Raw genomic sequence first — 13,295 nt, forward strand, 5'->3', positions numbered from 1 at the left:
TGGAGGCACTGGGGAGCAGCAAGGTCAACTCTAAGCCTGCCCCCCCTAAATCCACATCCCTACCTGGGGAAGGCCTAACCATATTCTGGATACTGGGGTTACCAGCATCGATGGCATTTTATGGTGAGGTGACTGGGGATAAGGGGGGACAGAAGAGACATGGGAGGAGCTGAGGGGCTATAGGGAGCCCCATCACCTCCACCACTACCCTAACGGAGTGCAGATGGGACTCTGCTTGACCCTTCTCAGGCTCCTCAGAGCTCTCCCACCAGGCCTTGAGCCTCAAGGTCCATCTTTACACTTCCATTACTGGCAAGAATCCCCACCCTCCACAGAAGTCTGATCACCTGCCTGCCTGCCTTCAGTAGCAATCCTGTTAGATGGGTTTAACCAGAACTCCCACTGGGTGAGTAATCATAGTAACTTCCTAACACTGACTCCTACCCACCTCCTGGCACAAATCCCCCCTTTTCTGTGCAATACTTAGCCTCTTCCCCACGCTCACTCCACCCTCCACTGCATCCACCACCACAGCCCTACCCTGAGTAAGGTCTGCCTTGCCATCTTCAACAAGTGCCATGAATAACTTGGCCCTGAACAGTGAGTGCAGATACTGGGTGCCTCCCTGCAGGTAAGTGGTAAGCAGTAAGCTGGGGCAGCAGCTAAAAGGATAAAGGATCCAGGGAGGCTGCCCAGGTGGGAATGTCCCTGAGACCGGACAGTTCGCAGATCCTGGAAGGCAGCCGCCCTCAGGAGCTGCACATGGCTGGGAGTCCACGGTGGGTACCCAGCCTAACATCCTTCCCTGTGAGCTGCCATCAGAGGCAGGGTCACATTCCACAGAATTTTGCCTCCATGGTCATGGCTGGAATGCCCTCCCTGCTGTCTATCTATATGGCAATGTCCTACCATGGCCCTCAGGTTTATGAAAAAGCCTGACAGCCAGTGTCCCATGATCAACCCCTAGCATAGGACAAGGTGCAGCCCCAGGCCTGGGCCAGGTCAGTTGCTTGTATAAAGGTTTGGTAGTTGCCCCCTTAGGTCTTGCAGGAAAGGGCAAAAGGTGGCAGCCCACCAAGGCTCTTAGCTCAGACTTGAAAAGTCAGCGATGGGGCTGGCTGCTCCCCTTCTCCTCTCTGTCAGGGAACATCTTCCCACAGCCAGGGGGCAGGGCTAGGGGAGCATCAGAGAGGGGCAGAGCATGCAGCTGCAGGCTAGGCGCAAACATCCTTGGATCACACCCACTCCCCATGCCACTGTGCTCCCTGAGAGAGCCCCTAGTACTGAGGCAAAGGCAGAGGGGGCTCCAAAGCCCAAAGGAGTGGCTAGGCAGTACCAGACGCTTCCTGCAGTGAGAGAAGCACCCACAACTTCTGTCACGTAGACAGCTCATGTGCCCTTTGAGCCTCCTCTAAAACTGCAATTTGACCCAACTCTGAGCCCTCCAGTGAGTTTAGTCGCAGAGAGCCCATCCAGTAGATGTATGAGAAAGACAGACAAGGTGGATTTAAAATCCTGATACTGAATTTAAACATGAATGCCCCTCCCCTTCTACAGCATCCTGAACCAGGGCAGCTTGTGGGCATGGTCACTTCTTGGTCCAAAACTGCTTGTACTGCTCCAGGTCAAAGTTGTCAAGGAGCTCTGGCTCCTCCTTCCCTTGGAGCTGGATCTCACGTTTGCGGAACCGTGCCCGCCTCTCCTCCTGGGATAGGGCATCCAGGTCCACAGGCATCTGTTGAGGAAGGGGGGGGGGGGGGCTCTGCTCACTGGAAGGGACTAGGAAGTGTCTGCCACTTCTCTCCCTTCAAAGCTTCCACTCTTTAAAGAAATTTTTGCTTGTTTACCCAGGACATGTTCTTGTGTGGTTTTTTTGTGTTTTTATTTTTACACACAGCCTGCTGCTGCTGCTGTCTGATCTTGGTGTGTGGAGTTAGTTCCATGACTTGTCCGCCCTCCCTCCCCCATCTAGCCCAGACATGCACCCCACGGAGGGAAGCTTACCGCCAGCATTCGTCTGGGCTCCCGGTATCGGATGTGGATGGTGGAGCCATCCTGCTTGACCAGGAGCATGGGGTAGAGGCGTGCATAGGCCTGTCTGTGCACACGAGTGAGCGAGGCTCTGCTGCTATCAGCCCGATGGGAGGACATGTGCAAACAGCGGCCCACGGAGGCATCCCCCATCACCACATGCTGCCGCAGCAGGCTGCACACACAACATGCTGGTCATCTGGTCAGCCCAGATCAGCCAGCTCCTTTGGGTGCCCACAGCGATCCCCTAGGTTTGAGATGTGGTCAGAGCAGCTCCTACCCCAAGTCTGGGAAGAGGCACAAGAGGCTTCCAGACTGCTGAGGACAGGAGACTTAGGATAGCATTCTCTAGATGTCTGGAGCCCTGCACATAAGCATGGAGCAGGAAGCTGCCTTTTAGGGGAACAGGGACCTGGTACTGTGAACTGAATGTTTTGTATCCCCAAATTCACGTATTGAAGTTCTAACCCCAGATAAGAGGGCATCAAGAGCAGGGCCTTTGGGGGGTGATTAGGGTTAGATGAGATCATGAGGGTAGGGCCCTTACAGTGGGAATGGTGCCCTTATAAGAAAGGATGGGAACTGGCTCCCTCTCTCTGTCCTGTGAAGACACAGAGGAGGTGACCCTCTGAACTAGGAAGAGAAACATCTCCAGAACTGTGGGAAATAAGCTGCCTGGTCTGTGGTGTTCTGTTGGGGCAGCCTGAGCACACCAAGACCTGTGGAACCCACTAGCTTCTGAAAGTGGAAGACATTCAAAACCTCCCACACAGGGAAGAGCACATTCTCCGAGGCAAGGACCTGCCCTGCCTGGCTCTCACTACTTTGGGCCTTGCCTTGTGACACCCTAAGTCCCCTTCAGCCTGGCTTTCATGCAAATTTAGATTGAGACCTACCCCCTGCACTTCCCAGCTGACACCCAGGACTGAGGGCCCATCTCCTCTGCTAGACTCTGATGGCCTGGGGCCAAGAACCACAGCTTGACTGTTAAGTCCTAGACCACCAGCTGAGCACTCAGTAAATTTTGGCCAAATGAATCTAGTCCCTGCCTTCAGAAATGTAAGACAGGAGAAAGGAGATGTGGGGGAGCTCCAGCACCAGAAGAGCCTGCAATCAGGCAGGGCCTGTGCCTAGCAGTGTCTGTGAGCCCAGGGCACAGCCCATCTTGAGAACCTGAGATCACTGGGTTGGGGAGGCTTCTGGAAGGGGATGGAGCCAACCCTTGAGAATGTTTGTGTTCTCCCACTATAGTATCAGTTCCCATATGAAACCTTCCCAGGATGAGGGCCGTCTAGGGAATGCTGCAGCCAGAGTCCCTACCCCATCTTCACACTGACTCAGACGTCAAGTGCCACATCCCTCTCCCCAGATTCCAGAGAAACAAGAAACCTGCCCTCATTTCCTCCTCTGGCAACACTAACCACACCATGCTTCCAATTTTGGGGAGGCAGTGGGGCAAGGGGAACAGCAGGAAGGCCATGGCATTCTCCAAAGACCTCAGAGCAGGGCTAGGTTGCAGGCTCTGAATAGGAAAGTGACTGCCACCACTGTCTGGTGCTAAGTAGTTGCAAGCTGCTTCCTATTCCTCCCCCAACACCCTGTCAGGGCATCTGTCCATGTGTACTTGTGTGTGTTCTCCAGATAAACACACTGACTTGGGAGGCTTCCCTAAGGCAGGACAGCCTGAGGCTGCAGAGTTTACATTCATTTGGGTGGCCCCATGACAGCAAACCTAAGGAGCCTGTTTGTGCTTACCCAATCATCCTGCCCACAACTGCCATTCCTCCTGAGCGCCACTGTAGCACGTGGAGGCCCAAGGCCAGTCACTGGCCCAGTTGTGACCTGCTGAGCAAGAAAAGTCTTTTTAACAGGCAGGCTTTTCCACATAATTGATCCTTGCCAAATCCCAGCCAGGACAGAAAGCCACAGACCTAATCACATCTACAAACAGGTGTGTTATGCCCAGGTCACTGCCAGTCTCTTCCAGTCACCTCTCAAGCTCTCGCCCTGACCTGGCATTAGAATCACCCGTGGAAGGTTTGTGAACAACAGATACCCAGATCCTACTCCCAAAGATCCTGACTCGGTAAGTCTGGGCAGGGCCTGGGTCCATTCTGCTGAGTTACAGAGTCAGGAAGCTGCTTTGAGCATGGAGTACAACGGAAACTTAGGTTGGTTCATACCTTGTTTCCAAGGTAATTTAATTCTCACAAAATCCAGCGAGGTAAGGGCCCCTGTGGCACATGGAGGGAGCCGAAGCCCAGGGTCACTCTTACTAGGCCCTAACTCCCAGGGTAGCGTCTGTGCCTGTGCTGAGGTTTCCGCGGCAACAAACCAGAAGTTTCAAAACCAAATGCCTGAGGTCTCGGCATTCAGCCTCCATGAAACGAGTCCTCCAGGCCGAGAGGCGCAGGTTTGTTTCGCTGTTCCCTGTCAGGGCAGGGCAACCGCAGGCCTCCCTCCGCCTTAGCGGCGGGAGAGGGAAAAGCTATAAGCTTCCCAACCGGATGCCCGCGGGGCCCGAACCTCCCTCGGGAAAGCCCTCCCTGCCCGCACGACGCGGCACCAACCTGCCTCCCTTACTGACCTCTGGAGCGGTCTCAAGGACCAGCGGCCTGTAGCCACTGGCCAGGCGGGAGAGGGAGTGGCCGGTGCCGCACACGCCGTTCTTTCCGAGCCAACGCGGGGCCCTCCGGCGGCGCAGCCGCAGGTTATCCGAGTGTTCCGTCGCGCCGCGCTTACGTAGAGCCCTTCAGGGTGGGGCGGGCACGGCGCGGCGCTGACGTAGGCCGGCGAGCGGAAGTGGGCCGGCACGGCGCTGTGGCGTACGTCTCCGAGGGCGGCGGCCGTGGCCCCTCATGCTGCGGCGCCCTCTGGCCAGGCTGGCGGCAGCGGCCCTGGGCCGGGCCCCCTCAGACGGTGAGTGGCGTGTGGGCAAGCACAGGTTTCAGAGGGCCTTCCTGGGGGCCGTCGCGGTCCCCACGTGTTTGAGCCGCTCGCGTTCAGCTGTCTCCCCACACCCAGGACGTAGCTTCCCGCGTTCCTCGGTGCATCAAGGGGCCTTGTCTGGTAGCCACCGGAACTGCCCCCTACTGCCCTCGGTGGCTTCCAGACCACTTACGCTGGCTTGTCGCTTGTAGCGAGCGAGCGAAGCAGGGGACACGAGGACTGGGTAGTGCGGTTTTTCATGGAGGTGAATTGACTTCTTTTAAGGGGTCGCCTTGCTTTTTGAAGTTGTGTCCTGTGTGTTTGCGTGTCTGGGTGTTAAAGTTGCTTTTGGTGGCCATTTTTCTTAGGCATATTAAAAGCTGGTTCCTATGTGCCAGTTCTCAAAACGTGGGAGGAAATTATCCTGGCACGGAAAGCTCCAGACTACTTGTAAAACCCCTGCAGCCCGAGGACTTCATTCTGGATGCCATTGTGGACCCGGAAGGATGCGGAAGGGCAGAGAGGGGAAGCAGTCTGACACTCCTCCCCAAGGTGGGCCACACAACAGAGCCGAAAACCCTGGGAGATCAAAGGCCGTTAGTGGCCACCTGAGGAGCCTGGTATGGCAGAGTCCCCACAGTCGCTACCAGCCTTCGGGGCCACCAGGACTGCCGGTTCCTGGTCTCCTCCAGGGCCCATACTTCTCTCAGTCCCAGAGACCTCAAGTCTAGATTACTGGAGCTGCCCATTGCTGCTCTTAGACATTCTTTTGGGAACAGAGGGAATGAGCCTAGTTCATTCAGGTGCTGGTTTTGGGAGGAGCAGTGAGGGGTGTCACCTCACCTGTTATTACTGTTGTCTTTCACTGGGGTAGAGAGAAGCTGTAAGCTGAGATGACCACTGGCTAGTGTGGGGTGGGGCCTACAGGGACAGCAAGAGGGGCATCTGGACTTGCCCCTCGTGGTCAGCCTCTTGTGAATCCCCTAAGCAGCATGCCTGTCCAAATGTGGGCTTTTATGGACTTTTCTGTTACTCTTAGACCTTCCAGACCATGACTTGCTGTGAGGAATGTAGGAAAACCTTCCCCTTAACTCCCAGGAGGGATCTGGGACACGTGGGGTTTCCTGTCTTACCACAAACAAGCTTAATTTTCTGCCAGGTGAGCTTCCACTCTATCCATGTTTGCAGAATGCCACACAACTGCCTGCAACACCAAGCTCACTTATGCCCAGGTCAGGGCCACACCTATGACAGGTGCAGAGTGCTTGGACTTTGTTTAGATTCTGGGTTCATATAGACGTGGCCCTTGATCTTTGACTAGGGCGGGTGATATCAGTAATTTTCTCGAGTAGCAGATTTCAGGAGTTATAGCAGTACAATCACTACTTTTCTATTCAGCCGTACCAAAAAAATTTTTTCTTTACACCTAAACTGTAAATTTCAGTCTTTTGCAGCATGTTCATCATAGGTGGAAAAACATGTTCAGTCGATCTGAGGAAGAGCAGAAATAAAGGGGGTATTGTGATATGGTTTCGGGTGGAAAGAGGTGACTCCAACCCACTAGCAGTGAAAGTCGGTAATGAGGGTGAGCAACTGGGAGCTCCAAAATGGGCACAGGTACTTCTGTGGACAGGAGCTGTCCAAGTCACTGCTACCTCAGTGGACTGGGCCTCAGTCTCCCCTGGTCCCTGCTGACTGCATGTGCCACCCCTCAGTCTTCCCTGGTCCTGCCTTCCCTGGTCCCAGCTGATCCTGCATTTGAGGGTCTCAGTTTCCTCTCTCTGAGAGCAAGGCTGATTCCTTTTAGGGCCTGTGCCCCTCCTGCTTCGTAGCTTGCTTGCCTGGGACCCTTCCCTCTCCTCTTGTGCTTCCTCTGCCCTCTGCCTGTGATGCAGAATTGGGATTTGGTACAGGACTGAATCCTGGTCCTTCTTTGTGGAAAGAGACCCAGACAGGCCCAAGTCCTGCACAGATGGTGTGGCTCTTGCCCATGCTTTTGAGGGGCCAGCTTTCTCTCATGGGAGGAATAGTCCCTGCCCTACTGTGGGGAGAAGTGAGAAGGAAATGGCTGGCTGCTTTGTGGCTGTCCCAGTTCAAGCCAGGTTCTCAAAGGCTGACTGGTTTTTCAAGGCTACTGGGCCAGGATATGTCCCACACACAGAGCCCTGCCCCACAGGGCTTCTTTGGGGGCTGAGACATGACCTGCTGTCCTGAGCCAGATTCCTTCCCATCTTGTGGCTTGTAGCTTACAAGAGGACTGGCAGGACTTGACCTTCCCTTTCTGTGTTCTCAGAGGTCATGCCTTGTCTTGGATGTCTTGTAGAGTAGTGGGAGGGAGGGAAGGAGGGAAGGAAGGAAGGAAGGTGATGACAGTGCCATGCTCTTGGGACAGAGCAGGATGAAAGTGGAAGCTGGAAAGGGGAGGTTCCACCTCATGCTTCTGGAAGAAGGCTGCCTGGCTGCATTGGGTGCTTCTTGGGCAGGGTTCCATCGGAGAGCATTCCGGAATGCATGGGCTTACATCCCGGGGGGGGTTTTTTCAGTCCTGTGAGCTTTGCCATTTCTTTCCAGTCTGCTAGGGTTTGGGATTGTGGGATAGTCAAGGAGTGGAAAACCCAGAACACCTCCAGCTAGAGGGCTCTGTCTTCCCAAGAGATGACTCCTCTGATTTGCACATTTCAGTCAGTTGGTTCTGCAGGCACTGGGGCCAAAGTCAGTCTCTGTGACTATTGAGGCCTCAAGGCCAAAGCCCCATCCCATGCTGGGTGTTCTGTGGAAGGTGGCTTTACTGGACAGAGCCCTGTCTCCAGCTGCTCTCCAGGCACTTGTGCAGGGCCAGGCCATCCCTTTGTAGTGTGTGTGAGCCAGCCGTTGTGCTCTGAGAGCCAACCTCCAGGTGGGACTCAGCTCTGTAAGCCCGACAGGGTAATATTCAGCACATATGCCCTTAGCCAGGCTGAACAGGCTGGACCCTGCCACTGTGAGACTGCAAAGTGGGGCAGATGATGGCTTCACTGGAGTGCCTGGGGCTGAGGGTTGTGGTGATTCAGAGCCAGGCAGAGAGTGAGCTTTGCAGCTGCCAGCCAATCCTGTGTGGATGCACCCCCGGCTCACCGCTGGCCCAGTGCAGGCAGGTAGTGGGCCTGGGGGTAGGGCTCCCCCCAGGTTGAGGGTGCTGCTCGGTGAGACAGGCTCCCCTGCCCAATGTCCCACCACAGGATGGAGGGCGCAGAATAGAAACCTGCTTGTGAGGTGACAAGCAGGACCTGTGCCACATGCCCTGTGAGGGTGTCAGCACTGGGACTTGATATGTGGTGTTTAGTCCTAACTGAAGACTAGTCCCATGCAGGTTTGCAGTCTCCAGGTGTCAGAGCTCATGGCCAGGAGGTGTGGCCTGACTGCAGGCATGGAGAATTGCAGGAACTGCTGGGGAAACATGTTGGAGAAGGAGCCCTGGGTCCTGCTGACCAGGTTACAGTTGGGAGCTGGGGGGTGCCCACAGGGTTGTGGAGGTGCGAGGGTAGGGAGCCCACCCATGGCGGGCACACAGCAGAGAGCAGAGTGTCCCTTAGGGGCTTACGTGCAAGCAGGCAGGATGGGCCGCACTCCCTTCTTTGTACTCTCAGCCCCCTGGAAGGCGCCTCCCAAGTCCCTAACAGGAAGGTAGGGAAGCCTTTGGGTCCTCCCCTCCCTGGAGGTAGACTCCCTAAGTCGAGTGCCTACTGGGTTGAGTGCCCACTGGTTTGAGGGCTTGCTCCCATGATCAAGGCTTGGGCAGGCCTCCTGGTCATCGCCATGGCCACCACCGTGTGTCCGCTTGGGGCTGCTCCTGCCCTGGAAGAACAAATGTTCCTGTAGCACCAAACACACCATCAGGTCCAGGGGTTCTAGGCCACTGGATAACCACATTTGCTCAGCCAGAGGGGCAGACACCCAGCCTCTCTTCTGCCCTGCTGGGTCTCTCCCTCCACTTACTTCCCCAGTCACCCAGTGCCTAGAAAGTCAGGACAGACTCAGGGGAGTAGGCTGGGCTGCCCATAGGACATCCTTTCTGCAAAGGACAGAGCTTTGTGAGGGGTGCCAGTGAGGGAGAGATATCTTGTGCACCAGGCCTCAGGGGAGAGACAGGGCTACACTCTGCTGGTGGGCAGTAGCCATGGTCTTAGAGTCAGACGCAGATGCATGCAGATGTATGTGTGGAATGCAGGTGTGTATGTGGCATGTGTATTTGGGTAAGAAAGCTGGGATGCCAGAAAGGAGCTGGAATTTCACTGGGATTATCTCTAGGTAGAAGCAAGGTGCTTTTTGTAATGGGAAACTCGCAAAAGGCCAAGGAACTAAGAGTCACTTGGAGATGACACTCAGAGTGTTGATGGGTTCCTCTGGGTCCCTTCCTCCTGTGTCTGTTTCCCACTTTCCCCAGGGAGCATGTGTGTGGTGTGATAGCCCCAGAATAGCAGTGCTTTAGCCAGATTACCCAGTTGGCCTACATTGTGGATTAGGAAAGCAGTGCTTGATGGGGGTCTTGCTGGAGACGGGTGACAGGGCATCCCTGAGCCAAATGGCCCATCCCTCCTGGGCCTAATTTCCTGTCTGCTGGCCACTGACTGCACTTTGGGGGCCTCCACACCTTACCAGGGGGTTCCAGACAGCCTGCAGGGCCAGGCCTGCGCAGGGAACTGCTCCAGCTCCCACACACCCATCTGGTTTCCCTCTGAGGCAGGGCACACTTACACCTGGCCTTCTGACATCAAGCTCCCGTGGCTGGGTGGTAGGCCACTACTGAAGGGCCAGGAGCAGCCTCCTCTTCCCCAGGGCACCTAATGGGCAGGGCCGATTGCCCTGGGAGGAGTTTAATCTAAGAGGTCAGATAGGCTGGGATTACTCACCTCTCCCAGCTCATCGTGAGCAGCCTGGGCTTACAGAGGTGGCCTAGCCCCACCCAGGAGGTAGGTCCTGTTCTGGGGAGGGGGCTTGAGGTGTGAGGCGGGCACAGAGCTGGGTTGATACCTCCCCCAATCCCCTCTTCACCCGCTCTCACCTGTTGCAGGTGTCTTAGCCTTGTGCTGTGGGCTGGGAGGGGACCACTGCTGCCCTCTTGCTGGCTTCCCAGCAAGAATCAGAGAGGAGGGGAGGTCAGGAAGCTGTGGTCCCTCTGGGTCGGCCCCTCACTTCCTGATGGAAGTTCCCAGAACAGGATTTGGGTTCCACTGAGCTTAACCTCGGCCACCTCTATCTAGGGCATGGTGCCAGGAGATGCATGTGTGGGCACCCAGGTGTGCCCTTCCCAGGAGCAGAGGTCCAGGCTCCACAGGTGGGGTAAGAGTGCACCCAGCTGGGGAGGCCATGTGTTTGTGGTACCAGGTGGCCCACCCATCAGGGAGGTGCAGCTAAGGTTTGAGTATGGCCCTTAGCGCTGATTCCTAGGGAGAGTTGGAGGGGTTGCAGTTGCAGCCACCCCACTCAGGCCTGCTGACATCTCCCACTTGCCCACAGGGATGTCAGGACCAAGGCCTGTCGTCCTGAGTGGACCTTCTGGGGCCGGAAAGAGCACTCTACTCAAGAGACTTCTACAGGAGCATGGCAGCATCTTCGGGTTCAGCGTGTCCCGTGAGGTCCCACGGGTTTGGGGGCCCTGCTGACCCCCCTGGAGCCCCACATCCCCACATCTATAGGGACATGCCCACACTGCTAAGCCCCCCGCCCCCGGAACCCTCCCTCACGTACACGGGATGTGCCCGTGCTGCTGACCTCCCTGAAGCCTCCCTGTGACAGGCTGAGGTGGGCCCTGTGGGAAGGCCCCAGGGATGGGATGTGTGGGCTCTGGGTGTTCCAGATGGGTCACAGGTGCTTCCTCCTAGACACGACGAGGGACCCGAGGCCAGGAGAAGAGAATGGCAAAGGTAAGCTGGCCCTGCCACTCAGTTCTCCAGTGCAGCTCTGGAGCTGCCCCACACACACTTGTCAGGATGATGCATGAGGCCCCATTCTCCCCATGTGATGCGGGCCCTTCTCCAGGGTGAGTGGGTCGGCAGGCCTCGTTAGATAATAGGCATCAAATCTCATGCTGACACCACCTGTCCATGTGAAAGCCTGATGGAGGCTCTGATCCCAGGAGCAGGCAGCTGTGGGGCACCTCTGCCTGAATGAGCACTGCATTATACATGGCAGTATAGGTGGGGTCAGCCGTGCACGCCATTTCGGGCTCTGACATCATAAGCATCTTTTGTAACCTTAGGGTGTTTGTACCTTCCTGAAGCAGAGCATTGAAGTCCCCCCAACCTCCCCCACTGAAGTTGGCAGTCACCAGCACCTCCCAACTCTACCCCCAGAAGCCAGCAGTCTCCAGGTCCCCAGCCTCTCCTGTGGAAGCTGGCATTCTCCCCGCCCCCTTCAGTGAGGACAGTATGAGATGTGTCTGTTCCCTCCTCAGACATCTCCCTAGTGGCTGGAACAGCTCTAGGTGTGGATGGATAGATGAGCAGACAAGCCCAGAACAGAAGCTGGTTTTGCCCCTGTGTGGTTGCATGGGCCATGGTGGTCTGGCTGTGGGCAGCTTCAACAGCTCCTGCTCTTTATAGATTACTACTTTGTGACCAGGGAGGTGATGCAGCGGGACATTGCTGCCGGGGACTTCATCGAGCACGCTGAGTTCTCGGGGAACCTGTATGGGACTAGGTGGGCCACACTCAGCACCCTCCCTCCAGATCTCCTGGGGACCTAGAGGGAGCAGCCCAGGCAAGGGGTTCTTTCTATGAGCTGTCAGGGTAAGGGACCCAGCCCTTCCAGGGGTTAATGGGGGAACAGTCTGGGCTCTCCAGGCTATCCACTCCTCACCACACCTGGCCAGGCTGCTGTGGGAAGAGGGGGCCAAGTGAGAGGCTGGTGTGCAGTGAAAACTCAGAGGATCTGAATCTCAGAGGTCTGTAGGCTGCACTTCAGTCCGTTCCCCTCCCCTTCAACCAGTAGGGCAGCCTGGGACAGTCCCCAGCCCAACAACAGCTGCCCACCTCCCACACACATCCAGAGCAGCATCATTGCACAGGCGGGCCCAGGCTTGCTGTGTGCAGCCTGTACCTAAGCCCCATGGGACGGATGTGCTCCGCCCCAGGTGCAGCTGGCAAGGGCAGTCAGCCTCTGAAGGGGGTCACTGGGGCTGCTGTTAGCCTTAGATGGTGGGCACCCAGGAGCCCTGAGCCCAGTGGTGACAGCCAGGGCCTTTCTGCCGTTCCCCACTGCGCCCCTCCCCCCTCCAAGCTTAGCAGATGGCCCAGCATGAAAGGGTTACTGAGGGAGTGCTTCCGGAAAGGGAGAGCAGACACTGGGGTCAGGGTGGGCCCCTGCTGGCTCCCTCTCTCCTACCAGGCCCAGAGCAGGGAATGGGGCTTCGAAGCAGGACCCCAGGGGATGGCAGTGGAGGTGGTGTGGGTGTTAGGACCCAAGGAGCCCTGGCTGAACGGCCCCTCCCCTCCTGCCTCCTTAGCAAAGCCGCTGTGCGTGTGGTGCAGGCCATGAACAGAATCTGCGTGCTGGATGTGGACCTCCAGGGTGTGCGCAACATTAAAAAGACTGACCTGAGGCCCATCTACATCTGTGTGCAGCCACCCTCTCTGGAAGTCCTGGTGGGGGCAGGGAGCCAGGCAGGGGAGGGGTGGAGGAGGGACTAGGGCTGCCCTGCAGGCTCTGACCCTCCTTAGGCACTTCAGGAGCAGAGGTTGCGGCAGCGGAACACGGAGACCGAGGAGAGCCTGGCCAAGCGGCTGGCTGCTGCCCAGGCAGACATGGAAAACAGTGAGTATGTGGGTGCGGCCATTGTCCCCCCACCCTCCCCCATAGCAGAAGACTCATCTGCCAGAGGTGGGAGGCAGGGTCCGGAGCTGTCACCCACAGCCCCCCTCCCTTCACCAAGCCTCTGCTGGCCCTGTGCCCCCCCCCCGCCCCCCTCAGGCAATGAGCCAGGCCTGTTTGACCTGATCATCGTCAATGATAACCTGGACAAGGCCTACGGGATCCTGAAGGAGGCACTCTCGGAGGTGGGCTCTGCCAGGGGGCAATGATAAATCTGTCTGTGCCGGAAAGGGTCTGGGATAGGGGACTTGGGATCCAAGGCAAGCCCCTCTTTCTCCTGCAGGAAATGAAGAAGGCCCAGGGGACAGGCTGCTCCTGAGGATGCCAATGGCTATGTCCCCCCTGTACAGGATCCTGTACCCATCCTGGTGGCCAGGGTGACCCTGGCAATGTTGCCTCTGCCTGCCTCTTTCTGGGTGCCCCTGATCAATCCTGCTCTCCTGTGGGAGCTGGGCCCACGTCCTAATAAAGAGCTACTGGTTGGAGTG

The 13,295-nt window shown here is 56.8% G+C and overlaps 2 protein-coding genes across 8 annotated transcripts; one reads left to right on the plus strand and one right to left on the minus strand.

The window, feature by feature from the left end:
- Positions 1–402: 402 nt before the first annotated feature.
- Positions 403–4,764, minus strand: MRPL55 (mitochondrial ribosomal protein L55). 2 transcript variants are annotated; one of them, XM_016203515.2, is made up of 4 exons: positions 4,619–4,764; positions 3,787–3,873; positions 2,005–2,206; positions 403–1,735 (listed from the first exon to the last, which is right to left on the minus strand). In XM_016203515.2, exons 2-4 carry the CDS (start codon positions 3,810–3,812, stop codon positions 1,589–1,591), a joined length of 375 nt encoding a protein of 124 aa, XP_016059001.2. In that variant the 5' UTR covers positions 3,813–3,873; positions 4,619–4,764; the 3' UTR covers positions 403–1,588. The 2 variants fall into 2 exon arrangements, with proteins under 2 accessions (XP_016059001.2, XP_016059002.2); XM_016203516.2 differs by having other exon boundaries at positions 3,787–3,876.
- An 86-nt stretch (positions 4,765–4,850) lies between these two features.
- GUK1 (guanylate kinase 1) lies at positions 4,851–13,295 on the plus strand. 6 transcript variants are annotated; one of them, XM_087816902.1, is made up of 9 exons: positions 5,412–5,511; positions 5,999–6,118; positions 10,456–10,569; positions 10,821–10,862; positions 11,541–11,637; positions 12,443–12,581; positions 12,657–12,750; positions 12,907–12,992; positions 13,091–13,295. In XM_087816902.1, exons 3-9 carry the CDS (start codon positions 10,458–10,460, stop codon positions 13,124–13,126), a joined length of 606 nt encoding a protein of 201 aa, XP_087673028.1. In that variant the 5' UTR covers positions 5,412–5,511; positions 5,999–6,118; positions 10,456–10,457; the 3' UTR covers positions 13,127–13,295. The 6 variants fall into 6 exon arrangements, with proteins under 6 accessions (XP_087673024.1, XP_087673025.1, XP_087673028.1 ...); XM_087816898.1 differs by lacking the exons at positions 5,412–5,511; positions 5,999–6,118 and adding an exon at positions 4,851–4,950; XM_087816899.1 differs by lacking the exons at positions 5,412–5,511; positions 5,999–6,118 and adding an exon at positions 4,851–4,950 and having other exon boundaries at positions 12,666–12,750.

This window comes from Miniopterus natalensis, chromosome 4 (genome assembly GCF_054644295.1).
Source record: "Miniopterus natalensis isolate mMinNat1 chromosome 4, mMinNat1.hap1, whole genome shotgun sequence".
NCBI lineage: Eukaryota > Metazoa > Chordata > Mammalia > Chiroptera > Miniopteridae > Miniopterus > Miniopterus natalensis.